This window comes from Podarcis gaigeae (assembly GCF_964106915.1).
Source record: "Podarcis gaigeae genome assembly, chromosome: 5".
Lineage (NCBI taxonomy): Eukaryota > Metazoa > Chordata > Lepidosauria > Squamata > Lacertidae > Podarcis > Podarcis gaigeae.
This window is the reverse complement of record NC_139681.1, coordinates 1,192,898-1,212,741: the sequence shown is the minus strand read 5'-3', so window position 1 is coordinate 1,212,741 and position 19,844 is coordinate 1,192,898. Positions and strand designations below refer to the sequence as shown.

The window sequence follows — 19,844 nt, the reverse complement described above, 5'->3', positions numbered from 1 at the left end:
ATGTTGTAAACAAGCTTCAAGTTCCTTTTAGAGGTTAAACAAAAAGCCACTGGGTCAGTTGTGCATCTGCTTTTCTGTTTCAATTTAATACTTCACAAAACAAGCAACCAGCAGGTCTCTTACAACTATAATAGTGTAACCTGCACATCTTCCTAACTGCAAGTTTATATACATAAGTGAATGATAAAACGTTTGGAGATAAGTTCCAACCTAAAAATAGGTTTAAGATTTAAGCAGCTTAAGATAACTTCTTCCTAACGGATGAAAACTGAGTGAAGGTCTAACACGATAAAGCTGAGAGGAACACACTAATTCACTTGCTAAATGTTTTCAGCATCACTAACCAAGATGGGTGTTACATTAAGCATATACATAGGTACCTCGGGTTAAGTACTTAATTCGTTCCAGAGGTCCATACTTAACCTGAAACTGTTCTTAACCTGAAGCACCACTTTAGCTAATGGGGCCTCCCGCCGCGGCTCCAGAGCACAATTTTTGTTCTCATCCTGAAGCAAAGTTCTTAACCCGAGGTACTATTTCTGGGTTAGGAGAGTCTGTAACCTGAAGCGTATGGAACCCGAGGTACCACTGTAAGTCCCCAAGTTCAAACCTCAACTCTGCTTAAAACATTTCTTCCTATGACATTAAGCTCTCTGGGGAACGTGTGGGAAGAGGGATCCCGGCTGGGGCAGCGGAGAGAAGAGAGCTGATGCATTTCAGTTCTGGTTTAATTCTATTTCTTTTTGTGTTTATTCTGACACTCGATAGAATTTATATATTTATTTTTTAAAAAAACACTTCTTACTCTTTCCAGCAGATCCACACCATACTTTTAAAGCACATTCAACATGCATTTAAAGCAGATGGCTTCCTCCAGAGAATCTTCTTAACTGTAGTTTATTAAGGGTGCTGGGAACTGTAGTTCTCTGAGGCTGAAACTACACCATGTTAGCCCTGCCATCCTGTAGGGTGAAGTGACCCATGTAAGGAGGCATGGGAAGGGGGGGGGGGCAGGAGATGGAGGCAGGAATTGCTGTATGAATGGGGCAGCAAGACTTTTTGAAACAAGGATGTGTTGGTATCAGTTGGGCTTCATTTTAGCCAGCAGCATATTTTAGACTGGCCCTGGCCTTCTATCTTTTGGGTGCCCATTTGGTTTCCAAAATAAGCCTAACTCACCTCTGAAGGTTGTTGTCACGAGGACAATGGTGGGATTGACACTGCCCTGGATTCCTTCGGAAATTGGTGGGATAAAATTGTAATAAACGAAACGTGTCTTGTAAGTTTACAAGTAGGTTATAAGGATAATAGCATTTCTCTGCTTGCATTCCGGATGGTGGAGGGAATGAGAGGGCTGTTTGGTACAATCTCTCTGAACTTTTACTCAGCCTTTCTTAAATAAAAAAATAATAAAAATGCAGCTCCCATAGCTTAAGAACTATTTCTAAAATGAAATGTTTTCTTTTACATGCTTAATCCCATGATGATTCAGTGCACACTATGTCTTTCTTGAGTTGTCTGCCCTGCACACTTTTCTGCTTTCCAGTTTTGGCACAGATTGTCATGTTACATGTTAGAGAAGACTCACTTTAGTTTTAAAATGGACATGAACAGAATATTATGGAACTTTTTCCCATTGGAGATGTGCATGTCTTGTGCACTATGAATTTTTAAACAGGTTTTAAAAACTCATGTTTTTCAAACTTCCTTTTCCTAAAGGCTTTCTTACAGAGCTATGTTACAAAATATAACTAAGTTTAGTTGTTTGATTAGTCGTGTAATTGTTTTAGCTGGCCTTTGTTAAGTGGCAATGCTGCTTTGTTAATTTGGATTATCTTAGATAGTTGTATTTATTGTGTTTTCATGATAAATGATCCGATTTGGATGTGCTATCCCCCCATATTTGGTATATATCCAGTTTTATAAATTAAAAATTAAAAGTGGACTAAAAACAAATTGTGGGTGGATGGAAGGTCCAATCTACATGCAGTATACGCCAGAAAATTCTGTTGGCACCTCAGCTCAGATTAAACCCCAACCACAAGAGCCAGAGGTTTTTCCTCAGCTGAAAGTGCCTGACAACACCCAAGTATAAGGGTCCTTTTCTTCCTCTGCCCTCCATTTTCCTTCTGTTTGCCATCAGGGCTGGTGTCCCCATGAGGGGGACTGAGGCCCGTTCCGGGGCAGCACAATCACCCGGCAGGGTGGCTCTCCTCGGGGAGAGAGAGGAGCCGGTCCTCCACCCCAGAGGGGAGAGGAGCAGCAGCAGCAGCTTCCAGGGGGTTCTCCAGCAAGGCTTCGGCAGCAGGAGGGGCAGGCGCCTTCCCATTTCACCTCAGGAGGTGAAACAGGACCGCCCCCCCTTTTGCAATGGACACACAAGCATCCTGTTTCTCAAATTGTTCCCAGCAACCTGAAACAAAACGTTAGCATGTGGCGTGCTCCCCTTCAGGATACCACATGCCATGTTGTCTCCCCTCCAGCCTTACACTTCTACACTCTCTGACATACAGCAGTCTTCCGTCTCCCTGGAGCTTCAGGTCTCCTCAGGCTGCTGTGGGTTCCTGTCCCCTTTTATCTCTCTAAATAAACTTCTCTAAAATTCTGAAAACCTTAGGATTACCCCAAGGCAATACCTCCTTCTTGTATGTGGCTGAACTGAAATTAGGAAATATGTTATGGTAATGACTGACATATTCATTGAGCCTTCTTAAAGATTCTTCCACCGCCCCCCTCTCTATGTTGTGGATGTTATGTACTGAAGTTCTCACCCTGGGCCAGCAGGGGGATACTGTAGATAGTTTTCCCTCAGGTCCACATATGCAAATAAGGGATCGAAAGTGACGTTCAGTGATTGGATAGTTACAGAAAATGGTTACTGTTGCTTGTAGTTGAGCTCTATATAAGCAGGCTGGCTGAACCCTTCAGTTCAGTTCTGTTCTGGCCTGCAAATAAACAAGAGCTGTTTGGAGAATTGCTGTGTTGTCTGATATGTTCACCCACAACTTAACAGTGGAGGGTGGGGGCAATGAATGAAACTAGTCCTCCCATCAGAGTGGGAATATCCCCTCACTCCCCTACCCTTCTTCAGCAGAGTTTCTTTTCTTTCGGCAAAGTAAGCAGCTCATGTGTATGTCAAACAAAGCTTTAATAAAGAAAACTGTAACACAATTACATGCTGTCTGAGAGAAACTAAAAGCACCTCATGAGGCAAAAAGGACAGTTGGCCTCTCGGACTGAACTGAACTGGACCCCCAAAGGGAGGGGCTGATTCCACAGCACAGCGCAAAATCCTTGCCCACCAGAGGACAGACATGCTACTATTCAAATTAGGCCCCAGTGTTTTTCTTACACTGTAGACTCAATTGCCATGAATATTCTGCAAGCTGACATATTCCTGTCAAGCAGTTATTTTAAAATTTCATTTTGTTTTCATCCACAAACTTGTGTGCTTTTAAATCATCATATGAATATGTAGAAGCACCAGCCATACTTTGGGGATGACCCCATTTCAGTTCCAAATTGATAGGCACTAAATTACCTGAATTCACTATGAGGAGACATAATTATTTCAGTAATTAATAGTCCATAAATCTGTTTCCATGTCTCTATTCCCCAAAAGCCTTGAAAACCATCCCAGCTCAGACTACTTGCTGCACCACTGTTAATTTAAATGACACTGTTTTATATATGAACAAGCCTGCAGTCGCCACTTCCTATAAACACATTAAATGTTTTAAGTTCAAGCCACAGTGGGAGAAGAAGATTATGCTTCATAGTCTTAAATATTTTTATTTTCCTGGATGAATTTCAAGTTTCACTTTTTAAGATCAATAATATTTGGAGTTACATTTAAGTCAGGCATGCAAAAATCTTTCAGCTGTCAAATCTAAGTCTCCCAGGAATATCGTTCAGAAATGCTTCAGTTTAAATGCCAAAAAGGAAGGTCAATCTGTTTTCTCTCACCACTAGTATTTCATATTTCAAATGCTTTTTTAGTGAAACAACTAAGTCCTAGCTCCAAATAGGCTTAGCCATGACTATGCACATATTTAAATCTACAGAAATGAAATCTGTTTAAGCTTTAGACATGATTATACACTATAAATATAGACCTTGAAAGGAGGTCTTGTCCTTTTAACTCAGGAAGCTCCCATAAAAGGCTCACTAACAGTCTTATTTTATTTACAAAATCTAAAATGAAGGGGTGGGGAGGACAAAGAAGAGCAAACGTGTTAACAGGAGTCTCAGTTATGTCAAAATAAATAGTTTATCCTAATATTAAATCATTTACTTGGGCTTGTTGTTTTCTCTTCATTTTTGCAATCTTCTCTCATCTCCCAGCCCCCTTGATTAAAAAACCCCCAGCAAAGTTGAACCCAGGTTCTAGAGCAGGTCGATATCTGGTTTTAAACATCATGATATATCACCAGCTAAACATTGCAATGTACCAATATATCTTGGTTTTCCCCACAATGTGATTTTTGTATAGCGCACCCACCCACCCACCCACCATGATTCACAATGATATATTTCTAGCTCAAAAATTATGCAACCAGGATCACAATATGGACTTCAAACCAGTTTTGGACAATATATTGACAGGGCCTAGAAGAATAACCCTCCCTCTGCATCACATGCATAGCTGAAGGCAGTGGAGGGGACAGGGAAGCAAAGTTTGGCTGCTGATTTCTTTTCATGCATCGTTTTTATTACAATTATGTGGGCACAAAGAAATATTGCATTCAGTTGGAAACATTTTATGCTTGGACTAAGGGCTCAGCCACACTTGCCCTTGTCCTGTGCCTCTGCTTGTCCCACTGCTTTCCCCTGGGGAAACCTCATTACCACTGATCTAGACATCAATCTGCAGAAAACCCAACTGACTTTTGCTCCAATTCAGTGGTAAAGAGCGTAGGTACTGCAATACCTCAAGGACTGCCTCTCTCCATATGAGCCGACCTGGACCCTGAGATCATCTTCCGAGGCCCTCCTTCGTGTGCCTCCTCCTCGAGAGGTCCAGAGGGGGCAACACAAGAACGGGGCCTTCTCTGCAGTGGCTCCCCGTCTGTGGAATGCTTTCCCCAGGGAAGTTTGTCTGGTGCCTTCATTATACGCCTTTAGGCGCCAGGCAAAAATGTTCTTTTCACCAGGCTGTATGTCTTCTGAATGAAGACGTGGGAAATGAAAACTGTTGCGTTATGGGCCTTTGCTGATGATCTGATGATAGTTTTGGAAAACTAGAGGAAATGGATCCAGTTACAGATAGGTAGCCGTGTTGGTCTGCCATAGTCAAAACAAAAAAAATTCCTTCCAGTAGCACCTTAAAGACCAACTAAGTCAGTTCTTGGTATGAGCTTTCGTGTGCATGTACACTTCTTCAGATACACACAGTAGCACCTTAAAGACCAACTAAGTCAGTTCTTGGTATGAGCTTTCGTGTGCATGCACACAAGAACTGACTTAGTTGGTCTTTAAGGTGCTACTGGAAGGAATTTTTTTTGTTTTGACTAGAGGAAATGGAGACTCTTATGGTTTTAAGATTAATCATCAGAAAATGTTGATGTGAATAAAGAACATGACAACAGAAGATCCAAAGGTATTGATGGAGAAAACTGGATTTCAAATTGGAAAAAGTAAAGTATTTGGGTATTACTCTGGCAAATATGAATTGTATGTTGTTTCAAAATAATTGTGTTAAGACATGGACAGAAATTAAAAGGATATGTGCCATATTAAGAATAAATATAAACTTAGGTTGTACCAAAAGACACCTTTATAGATTTCATCACAAGAAGCCTTCTGCAGAAAAGAGGTGACAGGCAAAGAGAAATGGACAACATTCCAAATGCATCAAGGAGACTATAAAATTAAAACAAGGTGAAAAATTAAAACTAATGGTGAAAAATTATAATATTCATTGGTTTTCTTATATGCAATTAGCAGAGAGGTTTGAATTCGATAAAAATATTTTTTGTATAGAGAAGGAAATATGGTCTTTTAATTTCAACTGCACAGATGATAACATGTTTGTTAAAATATGAAACAGAAGAGCAAGTTTAAGAATGTATGATTAAATGGGCAAACATTGGTTCTAATATACAGATGGAACAGTTGGAGTATTTTGGACTAAAGGGTTAAAATTTACACTGTTATTATTTAAAAAGAGGTTTTATAAAATTATGTATTGTTGGTACTCAGCTCATGAGAAACTATTAGAATGTATAAAGGTCTTTCAAATGAGCATGAAGGGAAATTTTATCCTTGGGTGTTTTTGACAATTTTACAATTAAAACAATAAAGAAAACTTTAAAAGAAACACCTGAGAAACTGTGAGACTCAAATAATGTCTCCATTAAAAACAATCAATCAATCAATCAATCCATAACATTGGTTAAAATGCAACTTAAGCAAATATTGTTTGTGTGCACCTGTACTTGAAAAAAACTCCATCATATTTAGCATCCCATGAGTCTGATTAGAAATAAAGAATAAGTTAATAATGCCTAATGAAACTATGTCCAGCTTAGTGTAAAATATATTTTGGCAATATATTTTGGTTGGACATGAGTCTACAGTGTGATGCAGCAGCAAAAAAAGCTAATGCTATTCTAGACGGTCGCAACAGAAGTCTATTGTCCAGGTCAATGAAAGTACAGTGGTGCCCCGCAAGACGAACACCTCGCAAGACGGAAAACCCACTAGACGAAAGGGTTTTCCGTTTTGGAGGCGCTTCGCAAAACGAATTTCCTTATGGGCTTGCTTCGCAAGACGAAAAAGTCTTGCGAGTTCCTTCGGTTTTTTCCCCCTTTCCCCCCCTTTTCCTAAGCCGCTAAGCCGCTTAACAGCTGATCACTAAAAGCCGCTAAACCGCTAATAGCGCTAATCCACTAAGCTGTCAATGGGCTTGCTTCGCAAGACGAAAAAACCGCTATACGAAGAGCCTCACGGAACGGATTAATTTCGTCTTGCGAGGCACCACTGTAATAGTACTCTATTCATTAAAACTGAAATGGTTGGGCATAAAAGTCAATTTTTGTAAGGTTGCGAATTTAAGCCGCACTTTAACTTTTCACGGTCAGAATTTGGAAAGGAAGTGTGACTTATATTTGGAGCAATACAGTATTTATGAGAAATAACAGAGGTGCTGTATGTAAGGAAAGAATAATGGTCAGCTGTGAGAATGGACCAACATCGAGAGAAGGTTTAAGTGTATATTAAAGAAGAGATGAAGTAATTTGGTCTGATCTGTAATAATTTGGAACACACACACACACACACACACACACACACACACACACACATCCTGCCAAGTTGGAATTCAAGATGGCTTACAACATTTAAAAACAACAGTCATAGAAGAAGAATAAAAACAAATTGGTTAAAAACAATACTTAAAATGCATCACAATACCAGCAGTGGCGTAGCTAGCCCCTGGGGTGCCCGGGGTGGCGCGCACGTCCTGCAGCCGGGGGCGCTGCATGGAGCCTCTCTGCCGCCTCCCCCTCAGCTGTCGGGCGGCAGAGGAAGAGGCGGTGGGCCGACGCAAGCCCCAGGCCATGCTGCTGTTTCAGGCAGCGCGGAGCCTGCAGGTGCCCAAGCCACCATGTCACTCCCAGGAGAGAGACGTGGTTTGGGCACGCTGCAGTACCTGCTGGCTCCCATGGTGTGGCGCCAAGTGCCAGCTGCGTTTCGTTACGTTTGTTGACTGAACTAAAAAGTTTTGTGAGCCCAATTCTTTATTTTTAAAAACTCTTATTTTTGTCATTTTGTCACCCCACCCCCGCAGTGATGACACCCGGGGCAACCTGCACCCCCCGCACCCCTCTTCCTCCGCCACTGAATACCAGCAATTAAAATTTGAACTGACAGCAGCCCAGTCATCAGCATCGTCTGCACCTTACTTTCCAAATGCATAAATCCTTTTACTGCAAAAGTAAATTGTTGCCTCTTTGCCTGAACAGAAGCAGGAGCCAAGTCACATTGATCTTATCACAAAGAGGAAAGTTTGTTTGCTGATTGGAATCTCCGTCCCACAGCACTGCTGAGGAATGAAGATTCCAATAAGCAAACAAAGTTTCTTTTTGAAGAAGAAGAAGAAGAAGAGTTTGGATTTGATATCCCGCCTTTCACTCCCTTTAAGGAGTCTCAAAGCGGCTAACATTCTCCTTTCCCTTCCTCCCCCACAACAAACGTCAAGATCCACAGGGCTGCCTAGCAAGAGGCAAGGTGTGTGCCTTAAAGCCCTGTGGATCTGGGGGGGGGGGCAGGGGGGAGAGAAACTTCATTTGCAGATCAGAATCTCTGTCGCCATGAAGGGAAGCTGGGTCTCTCCTTTGCCTAACAAGGTGTGTGCTGTAAACCTGCAGAACAAAAGCCAGAGCAAAATAGGGCTTGTGCCTTGCAGGTTGTGCAGGCAGGAGCAGCTTTTACTGCTGCTCTTGACTTTTGCAACACAAAGCTGAGAGGCACAGGTACGCCCATCTCCTTTAGCCTGGATCCACAAGTCACACCCATCAACCTAAAACCACACCGGGTTCCGTTTGCTCTCAAGGCTAAGGTGGACGAACAACTGAACAAGCTGATTGCCCAAGGAGTTTTGGAGCCGGTTGACCACGCCAAGTGGGAAACCCCCATCGTCATGCCTGTCAAGCCGGACGGGTCAGTGAGAATCTGCGCCGACTACAAGTGCACGATCAACAAGGCACTTCAGCAGCACGCTTACCTGGTTCCTGTTGTTCACCACCAGCTGCATTCCCTGGTAGAGGATAAGGACTTCGCTAAGCTGGACCTTGCCCAAGCCTATCAACAACTGCCCGTCGAAGATGCCACCGCTGAAGCCCAGATAATCGTCACCCAACGAGGGGTGCTCCGTGTGCCGCCATTTGCAGTTCGGGGTGAGTGTGGCTCCTGGCATCTTCCAAAGCCTTATGGAGCGTCTCCTGCAAGGGCTTCCGGGCGTGGTGCTGTATTTCAATGACGTCTTGGTGTCTGCAGACTCACATCAGCAGTTGTTCGAGCGCCTCCACGCCATGCTGACCAGGTTCCAGGAGGCCGGGCTCAAGGTAAAGAGGGAGAAGTGCCAGATCGCCATTCCACAGGTGGAGTTCCTGGCCTATCTTATCGACGCCTCCAGCCTTCACCCGACCACATCCAAGATCCACGCTATCCAGCAGGCCCCCATCCCAAAGAACAAGACGGAGTTGCAGGCATTCCTGGGACTGCTGAACTATTATAACATGTTCCTGCCCCACAAAGCGACGGTAGCTGAGCCTCTTCACCGACACCTCAGCACGAAGACAACTTGGTCCCGGGGTCATCGGGAGACGGTGGCCTTCAATGCGGTCAAGGCTCTTCTTTCATCGAACAGTGTGCTAATACAGTACAGTGAAGCCAGGCCGCTGGTCCTTGCCTGCGACGCCTCACCTTTTGGCATTGGTGCTGTCCTCAGTCACTGTTTTCCAGACGGAAGAGAAGCACCACTCGCCTACTTTTCCAGGATGCTATCTCCGCCCGAACAGAATTGCAGCCACCTTGACAAGGAGGCACTGGCACTTGTGGCTGGAGTGAAGAGGTTCCATGAATACCTCTATGGGAGGACTTTCGACCTCATTACTGACCACAAGCCGCTCCTGGGCCTTCTTGTCGGTGATAGACCAACTCCACCGGTCCTCTCGCCGCGCAAGCTGTGATGAACTGTTTTCCTGGCTGCCTACCACTACCAGCTCGTCCATCACCCGGGGAAATCGATGGGCCATGCCGACGCCCTCAGCCGTTGCCCTCTTCCAGTGTTTGTGGAAGACACAGCTCCTGCTTCATCACTCCTCCTGATTGAGGATCTTCCTGCAGCGCATGTATCAGCTGCCACTGTGGCCTCCACATCTGCCCACGTTCACACCATCTGCCATGTGCTCAACTGGGTGTGGAGGGGGTGGCCACAAGGGCCTTTTGCATCAGAGTTCCAGCCATTCGCAACCAGACAACACAAACTCTCAGCTCATTGCGGCTGTCTGCTGTGGGGAGACCACGTCGTGATTCCCCAAAGACTCCGTCAACGCGTCCTTGAGGCTCTGCACATTGGCCACCTGGGAATCGTCAAAATGAAGGCATTGGCTCAGTGTTACATCTGGTGGCCTAACATGGATGATGCCATCACTTCCTGGGTTTCTGCCTGTCAAGCGTGCCAAGAATCGAGGCTTGCGCCAACAGCAGTTAAGGAAGGGTGGTTGAGGGTGCACATCGATCTTGCCATCCCCTTTCATGGCTGGACCTTTATGGTAGTGGTGGACGCCTATTCCAAATGGCTGGAGGTGGTCCTGACGCCCCCCATTACCAAGGCCGTCATCCGGGTGCTGCGAGGCCTCTTTGCAATGCATGGGTGTCCTGATGTCCTCGTCTCCGCTTATGGGCCACCGCCTCAGATCTCCTCTTGACTGGCTGCACCCAGACTTTGCCATGGCTGAACCCCCGGGCTGTGCTAACACGCCACGGTCATTTGTTCCAGGAAACCAGGTCTTTGCCCGGAATTTTGTGGGGGGCATTCCTTGGGTGCCAGCCACAGTAGTGGGAGTCACTGGACCTCGCTCATACCAGGTGGCACTCGAAAATAGACGTTTGTGGTGCCGGCACATAGACCAGCTTAGGCACAGAGTTGGGGATTTGGACACTACCGCGGTGCCCCCAAGTGCGCTTGCGGCTCCGGAACAGACACTTACAGATGGCAAGGCTCCACCTACACCTCTCTCGCAAACTGCAGGCGTGGAGCCGAACCAAACCGCTTCAGAGGGTCTGCCAGACTTCCCACAGACTCAGACCACTGCCATGCTTGACATTCCGCCAACTCCACTCAGAGTTTCCACCCACAGAAGCGGATCCAGGGGACTTGCGTTCAACGCCACCTAGGGTTGCACCACAGCCTCAGCAAGAATAGGGCGGGGCCCCTGGCCCTGGGTACCGGTGCTCGGCGGTCCAGCAGTTTCCAAGTGCCCAACTTTTTTTTTTTTAAGATATTTATTGCAGTTTTCAGACAATACAACAAACCTCACATTCAAAACCAAAATAAAAAAAGAATAGAAAAAAACACCATCACAATCAATCAATCAAGCAAAAACAGAGAAATACAGCACGAAACATAAAAAACAGAAAAACAAAAAATAGACCTAAAAAGAAACATATATATCCAATTTCTTACCCATTATTTTCATATCCTTCTTTCCTGACTTCCTCACATCTCCCTTTTCTGTGTTCCCTTTTTACACAATCATATTCAGCAATGCCTAACCTTTTTTCAGATCTTATTCTGTATTATACCTTTCAACTATTATGTCTCCAATTTTTCCCCTTATAACCTTTTGTTTAAGTTTGACATAATGTTATTCTAACTTTTCATCCTTATTTCTCATAAAACATTTTTACATATTCCTTTCAGCTATGTCACTAATGCCATATTGTCTTTATATCCTACATCATTTTAACATTCAAATATTTTGCAATGTTTTTGCAGGTAGTCTTTAAATTTCTTCCAGTCCTCTTCCGTTTGCTCTTCTCCCATGTCTCGGATTCTGCCAGTCATTTCTGCCAATTCCATGTAGTCTATCAGTTGCATCTGAGTGGGCAAATCTGAGTGGGAATGCATCAGTTGCATTCCAGAGTGGGCAAATCTTGTGTCTTCCAGTACTTTGCGATAAGTATTCTTGCTGCTGTTGTTGCGTACATAAAGAAAATTCTATCCTTCTTTGGCACCATCTGGCCGACAATGCCCAGGAGGAAGGCCTCTGGTTTCTTAAGGAAGGTATACTTAAATACCTTTTTCAGTTCATTATAGATCATTTCCCAGAAAACCTTGACCTTTGAGCACTTCCACCAGAGGTGAAAGAATGTTCCCTCAGTTTCCTTACATTTCCAACATTTATTATCAGGCAAATGATATACTTTTGCAAGCTTGACTGGTGTCATGTACCACCTATATATCATTTTCATAATATTTTCTTTTAAGGCATTACATGCCGTGAATTTCACACCGGTGGTCCATAACCATTCCCAGTCAGCAAACATAATATTATGACCAATGTCTTGTGCCCACTTAATCATAGCTGATTTGACCGTTTCATCCTGAGTGTTCCATTTTAACAGCAGGTTGTACATTCTTGAAAGTACCTTAGTTTTAGGTTCTAACAATTCTGTTTCTAATTTCGATTTTTCCACCTGGAAACCTATTTTTTTATCCATATTAAAAACCTCTCTAATTTGATAATAATATAGCCAATCTCGCACTTTATCTTTTAGTTTATCAAAACTCTGCAATTTCCATGTGTCTCCATTTTGTTCTAATATCTCCCAATATTTCGGCCACTTGGCCTCCATATTGAGTCTTTTCAGAGCCTTAGCTTCCATAGGTGACAACCACCTTGGGGTCTTGTTTTCTAATAAATCTTTGTATCTTGTCCAGACATTAAATACTGCTTTCCTGACAATATGGTTCTTGAATGCTTTGTGAGCTCTAACCTTGTCGTACCACAAATATGCATGCCACCCAAACGCATTGTTAAACCCTTCCAGATCTAAAATATCAGTGTTCTCAAGAAGTAGCCAGTCTTTCATCCAGCAGAATGCTGCTGATTCATAATATAGCTTCATGTCCAGCAGGGCAAACCCCCCTCTTTCTTTAGCATCAGTCAATATTTTAAATTTTATTCTGGGCTTTTTGCCCTGCCAGACAAACTTAGAAATGTCTCTCTGCCACCTCTTGAAACAGTCCATCCTGTCCACAATCTGCAAAGTTTGAAACAAAAACAACATTTTTGGCAATACATTCATCTTTATAGCAGCAATTCGACCCAACAAGGAGAACCTCAATTTTGACCAGATTTCTAAATCTTTTTTAACCTCTGACCAACATTTTTCATAATTATCTTTAAATAAATTCAGTTTTTTGGCTGTCATATTTATCCCTAGGTATTTCACTTTCTTCACCACATTTAAATCTGTCTCCTTCTGAAACCTTTTTTTTCCGTTATTGTCAAATTTTTCTCCAAAACCTTAGTTTTTTGCTTATTTAATTTAAATCCTGCCACCTGACCAAATTCCTGAATCAGTTCTAAAACTCTTTTCATACTAGATTCTGGCTCCTGTAGTGTCAAAACCAGGTCATCTGCAAAAGCCTTAAGTTTATATTGTTTAGCTCCGACCTGAATTCCTTTGATCAACTGGTCCTTCCTAATCATGTTCAAGAGCACCTCCAGGACCGAGATAAATAGCAATGGAGAAATAGGGCAGCCCTGTCGTGTTCCTTTTTCAATTTTAAACTCTTCTGACACCACATTGTTAACTATCAGTTTTGCCTTTTGTTCTGAATAGATTGCTTCTATGCTATTTTCAAATCCCCGTCCCACTCCCATTCCCTTAAGATTTTTCTTCATAAAATTCCAAGAAATATTATCAAAGGCCTTCTCCGCATCAATAAAAATTAGAACTGCTCTTGTATTAGTGTTCATTTGCAATAACTCCAAAATGTCGATAATGTTCCTTGTGTTGTCAGACAAATGTCTGCCTGGAAGAAAGCCTGCCTGATCTTTGTGTATCACTTCATTTAACACTCTTTTTAATCTGCAAAAATTTTGTAATCCACATTTAAAAGGGATATGGGATGGTAGTTCTTAAGTTGTGTCTTTTCAACTTCAGATTTTGGTATAAGTGTGATGAAAGCTTCTTTCCATGACTCCGGTGCCTTCTTCCCCTCCATAATCTCGTTGCACACCTCCTTTAATGGTTGAATTAAATAGTCTTTCAAAGTCTTATAATACTTGGAGGTTAACCCGTCCGGCCCTGGAGACTTGCCCAATTGCATGTTCTGGATGGCACCTTCAATCTCCTGTTCCGTTATCTTATGGTTCAATATTGTCTTGTTTTCTTGAGATAGTTTTTGTAATCCATTAGTTCTTAAAAATTGGTCTATATCAGTCTCTTTCTGCGGCCCCTGAGTATACAGTTGTTTGAAGTATCTCTGGAAGCATTTTCTAATCTCCACAGGATTCTGGTTATTTCTCCCTTCAATCTCAAGATTGGTAACCGTATTCAACTTCTGTCTTTTTTTCAACTGCCATGCCAGCAGTTTTCCACATTTATTTGCCGATTCAAAAGTTTTTTGCCTCATTTGTTTAATTTTCCATTCGACTTCCTGATTTACCAATTTCATATATTGTACTTGATATAATTTAATTTCTCTCAGAATCTCCTGTGACTTTGGTTTCAATCTTAATTTTTTCTCTCCTTCTTTTATTTTTTCCAAAATTCTGTCTTTTTTCTCATTTTGGGTTCTCTTTTTTATTGCATTCTGCTGTATCAGAAACCCCCTCATAACCGCTTTACTTGCGTCCCAGATTATTCTTTTTTCCACTGTGGTTTTCAAATTTACTTCAAAGTAGTCCTTCAGGTTTTTTTGGGACTTCTTAACAATCTCTTGATCTCTTAATAAGGTGTCATTCATCTTCCATCTGAAGGAACCAGTTGAGGTTAATCTCATTTCCATCTTTACAGCATTATGGTCGGAGCAGGTTTTTGGGCAGATTTCCACCTTTCTAGTCTTCAGTGCCAGTCCTCTAGTTATCCATATTTGGTCAATTCTTGTCCATGTCATTTTGGCTTCAGAGAAGAATGTCCCTTCTCTTCCTAGGGGATTTTTTGTTCTCCAGATGTCAATCAGATCCATATTGTCAGTTAGTTCAAAAAAAGTTTTTGGTAGCCTGCCCTCTTTTGTTATACTTTGACTTTGCGCTTTATCCATGTTTGTAGATACCACCCCATTCATGTCCCCCATCATAATAATGTTATTATAGTCCATATGATCCAGCATTGTCTCATGCAACTTCTTGAAGAATTCCGACTTCCCCTCATTTGGTGCGTAAATTCCCAAAATCAAAAATTTTTCTCCTTGTACTTGAATTTCAATTGCCAAAATTCTTCCATGTTCATCTTTAAAAAGGAATTTTGGTGATAGGCTTTCTTTTGCGTAGATAACAACTCCTCTCTTCTTCACTCTGTCAGATGAAATAAATTCTTGACCCAGTCTCTTATTAATTAAAACTTTCCTATGAAGCCTAGTCACATGTGTTTCTTGTAGGCAAATTAAGTCTAATTGTTCCTTTTTTAATAAATGAAATATCTTCCTCCTTTTCTCCGGGGAGTTACAACCATGAATGTTCCAGCTTAGTAGTTGCAGAGACATGTTGAGATAATTCTATTCTCCCTTTGGCGGTGGTATCACTTTCTCATGCTCCTCAGAACCCAAAGGTGTAGGTACAGAACTTAGTGGTCCAGGTCCTAAGGCTCCTAATTCACCTTCAGTCCCTTTCTGGTTTTTTTATATATATAATTTTTTATTGGTTTTTTTCAACACAGATTTAAAAACAAAACAACACACAATACATAAACAAACAAACAAAACATATAAACATGTATAATTTCAAACATCTTTTTCATAAACCTTACTTCTCAGACTTCCCCTTACCTCCCCTTTTCTGCATCCCTGTTTTAAGATTTTTTCAACAACTCCTCACACCAATTGTCTAATTACTTATTTTCTTTTTTAGCTTCTTCTCATACTTAATCAATTACAGCTATAATTCAATATTTTCTTTTCCCTTGACATTTTAGCACTCTTCAATTTTACAACAATTCTTAAGATATACTTTAAATTTCTTCCAGTCTTCTTCCACCGTCTCTTTTTCCTGGTCACGGATTCTGCCGGTCATGTCCGCAAGTCCCATATAGTCAATCACCTTCGTCTGCCATTCTTCCAATGTGGGTAGTTCTTGTGTCTTCCAATACTTTGCTAAAAGAATCCTTGCTGCTGTAGTAGCATACATAAAAAACGTCCTGTCCTTCTTAGACACCAGTTGGCCGACCATGCCCAGGAGAAATGCCTCTGGTTTCTTATGAAAAGTACATTTAAGTACCTTCTTAATTTCATTATAAATCATTTCCCAGAAGGCCTTAATCCTCGGGCAAGTCCACCAAAGGTGGTAGAAAGTACCTTCAGTCTCATTACATTTCCAACATTTATTATTGGGCAAATGATAAATTTTTGCAAGCTTGACTGGGGTCATGTACCACCTGTAAATCATTTTCATAATATTTTCTCTTAAGGCATTACATGCCGTAAATTTTATGCCGGTGGTCCATAACTGTTCCCAGTCAGCAAACATAATGTCATGACCAATGTCTTGTGCCCACTTAATCATAGCTGATTTAACTGTCTCATCTAGTGTATTCCATTTCAACAGCAGGTTATACATTCTTGACAAATTCTTAGTATTGGGTTCTAACAGTTCTGTTTCTAATTTTGATCTCTCCACCTGGAAGCGTATTTTCCTGTCTTGTTTGAACACTTCCATTATTTGATAGTAATGAAGCCAATCTCGTACCTTAGACTTCATTTTCTCAAAATTCTGTAATTTGATTTTTCCACTCTCTTGCTCCAATATTTCACAATATTTTGGCCATTTCGATTCCATATTAAGTTTTTTTATCTCCTTGGCTTCCATTGGTGACAACCACCTAGGGGTTTTATTTTCCAGCAAATCTTTATATCGAATCCAAACATTATATAGTGCTTTCCTGACGATATAGTTTTTAAATCCTTTATAAGTTTTTACCTTGTCATACCATATATATGCATGCCAACCAAATCTACTATCAAACCCTTCCAAATCCAAAATGTCTGTATTCTCAAGAAATAGCCAGTCTTTCAACCAGCAGAAAGCTGCCGATTCATAATACAGTTTTAAGTCCGGCAGGGCAAATCCCCATCTATCTTTTGCATCAGTTAATATCTTAAATTTTATTCTGGGCTTTTTGCCCTGCCAGACAAATTTAGATATATCTTTCTGCCACTTCTTGAAACAGTCCATTCTATCAACAATCTGTAATGTTTGGAACAAGAATAACATTCTAGGCAATACATTCATCTTAATTACAGCAATTCGGCCTAACAAGGAAAGTCTTAAACTTGACCATATTTCTAGATCTTTCTTTATCTCTGTCCAACATTTATCATAGTTATCTTTAAATAGGTTCACATTCTTAAATGTCATGTTAATCCCCAAATATTTCACTTTCTTTGCCACCATTAATCCAGTTTCACTTTGAAATCTCTCTTTTTCAGCATTTGTTAAGTTTTTCTCCAAAACTTTAGTTTTTTGCTTATTTAACTTAAATCCTGCTACATGACCAAAAGCTTGAATTAGTTCTAAAACTCTTTTCGTACTAGTGTCTGGCTGTTGTAAAGTTAAAACTAGGTCATCTGCAAAGGCCCTCAGTTTATATTGTTTGGCTCCGACCTGAATTCCTTTAACCAGCTGGTCCCCCCTAATCATATTTAACAAAACCTCCAAGACAGATATAAAAAGCAGTGGGGATATTGGGCACCCCTGTCGTGTCCCTTTTTCTATTGGAAGTTCTTCAGTAACCACATTGTTCACAATTAATTTCGCTTTTTGTTCAGAGTATATTGCACCTATACCATTTTCAAATCTTTGGCCTACCCCCATCCCATGGAGATTCTTCTTCATAAAATTCCAGGAAATGTTATCAAAAGCTTTCTCCGCATCCACCAATATCAATACCGACTTCGTGTTAATGTTGACTTCTAGCAATTCCATAATGTCAATTATATTTCTCACATTGTCTGACAAATGTCTCCCTGGGAGAAAGCCAGCCTGGTCCTTGTGAATCTCTTCCACCAACACCTTCTTCAATCTTTTTGCCAAAATGTCAGCAAATATTTTGTAATCCACATTAAGTAATGATATAGGGCGGTAGTTCTTTATCTGGTTCTTTTCAGTCTCAGTTTTTGGTATAAGTGTAATAAATGCTTCTTTCCACGATTCCGGTGCCTTTTTCCCCTCTAAAATTTCATTGCAGACCTCCTTCAGCGGTTGTACTAACCATTCCTTCAAAGCCTTGTAATATCTGGAGGTCAACCCATCTGGTCCTGGAGATTTCCCTAATTGCATATTTTGAATGGCACCCTCTATTTCTTGTTCTGTTATTTTCTCATCACCTTCAGTCCCTTTCTGAAGGTCTTCTCCATAGTCACTCAAAAATTTTTCCTTGTCTTCAGCTCTTTTGATTTTGACTTTCTTCCCCCTAAACGTGAAAGATAGTCCCTGGGGGAACTCCCATCTAAAGACTATTCTGTTGCTTCTCAGTAATGTCACCAAATCTCCATAGTTAGATCTAAGTTCCAATAAGTATTTCGGAATGTCCTTGTAGATTTCCACTTTATAATCCTGAATTTCCAAGGTCTTTTGAAAATGTGCACTCAGTATCTTATCTCTTTCTGCCTTCGTTCTGAGGGAGATCAGGAAGTCTCTAGACTTAACCTTCCTCCCTCCTTTTCCAAGTCTGAATGCACTTACAATTTTAAAATCTTCATCTTCTTCCAAAGACCAAAATTCTGCAAATTCTTTTGTCAAGTATTCAGTTAAATCTCCCTTTTCAAGTTCTGGAACTGACCTCAGTCTCAAGTTATTTTCCTTACTTTTTAGTTCTACCATAGACAGATATGCTGATGTTCACCAATCTGTTTGCGCATAGGTTTTATTTCCTGTTGCACGGCTTCTGCTTTCTGTTTGGCCTCCTCAGCAATTTTACGGTTTTCTGTAGTAACTTCCAACAGTTTCCCAATAGCTTGTGCATTTAAACCAACTTGTTGAGTCAAGTTGTTTACACTAGCTGTATTTTGGTCTAATTTAGATGATTGTTCAGTCACTTGCTTACACAGATCATCCAATTTTCCAAGGATTTTATCCTGTACTGAGGTATCTCCTCCTGTGGCCATTCCTTCAGGCCTAACTTGCTCTAAGTCTTCCTCTTGTGCCACAGAAACAATAGGAACAGATGATCTGCACAGCTGTGAAATTATAGTAGATTGTTGTGTTTTGGCTTTGGCTGATCTTGTCTTCCCACTCATCCCACCACTGTCTATGCGTCAAGGTCAGTCTCACGGTTAGCAATTCCCATGGGAATCCACAAGTCCCTAGATGGAAAAATCCCCCAGAGTTGCAAAGTTTCAGTGTTCCACTAGAGGGACACTAGATATATCTTGAAAGAAAGAAAGTTACTGTTCATGCAATTTGCTCCAAGTTATTCAAAGTCTCTCAAAAGTTAGTACCAATGTCAAACAGCATCAAACTCCCAAAAACCTTCTTAATCCTTTAGTCTTTGCAGAGCCAATCCTTAAGTAATTACAATGTCTCTAAGAAGTGTGAGTTTCAATGTAACAGTTCAATGTAACAATCCAATGTAGCAGTTCAGACAGCCTAACAGTTCTAGTAATCTAGTAGCTCTAGTAGTTTGGTAGCCCGATTACCGGGGTTTCTCAGTGTTTTTGTAAATCCACAAGTGAAGAGGTAAAAAGGTGTCCACGAATAAAGGGTAAAATCCACAGATAACGAAATTAAATTGAATTCAGTTGATGCTCAGATTGGTTCCTTTTAGAATCACAATTTCCTTTTTTTAAAAAAAACATTTTTTTATTGCTTTTTAAAAATACAGAAATACAGAAAAAAGAATAAAGAGTGGTTATAAGAAAAAAAGATATAAATAACAAATTTCCATATTCTTTTTCCATCTAACCTATAGGACTTCCCCACATCCTCCGAACCCTGCGTTCTCTGTCTTATAAAGCATCAGCAATTTGTTAACTTATTTCAAAACTTATTGTAACTTCCATTTTATCATGTTCCCTATTTTCAATTTTACTATCGCTCAATTCTTATATGTTTTATATTAAACACAATAAAGTTATTTCATTATTTTACCTCTGAATTCTTGTGTCTTAATTT

The 19,844-nt window shown here is 41.1% G+C and overlaps 1 protein-coding gene across 8 annotated transcripts in view; it reads right to left on the bottom strand.

Annotated features, from left to right (window-relative positions):
- Positions 1–19,844, bottom strand: part of LOC310844583 (potassium voltage-gated channel subfamily KQT member 1-like) — a 405,294-nt gene that overhangs the window by 363,024 nt on the left and 22,426 nt on the right. The window contains exon 1 of one of the 8 annotated variants that reach the window (XM_083738758.1): positions 1,180–1,996. The exons of the other annotated variants lie outside the window; for them this stretch is intronic. Coding sequence (XP_083594884.1) covers positions 1,180–1,328 — 149 coding nt within the window. The 5' untranslated portion in view covers positions 1,329–1,996. Of the gene's footprint in view, positions 1–1,179; positions 1,997–19,844 lie in introns of those variants that run through there. 8 annotated transcript variants of the gene reach the window in all.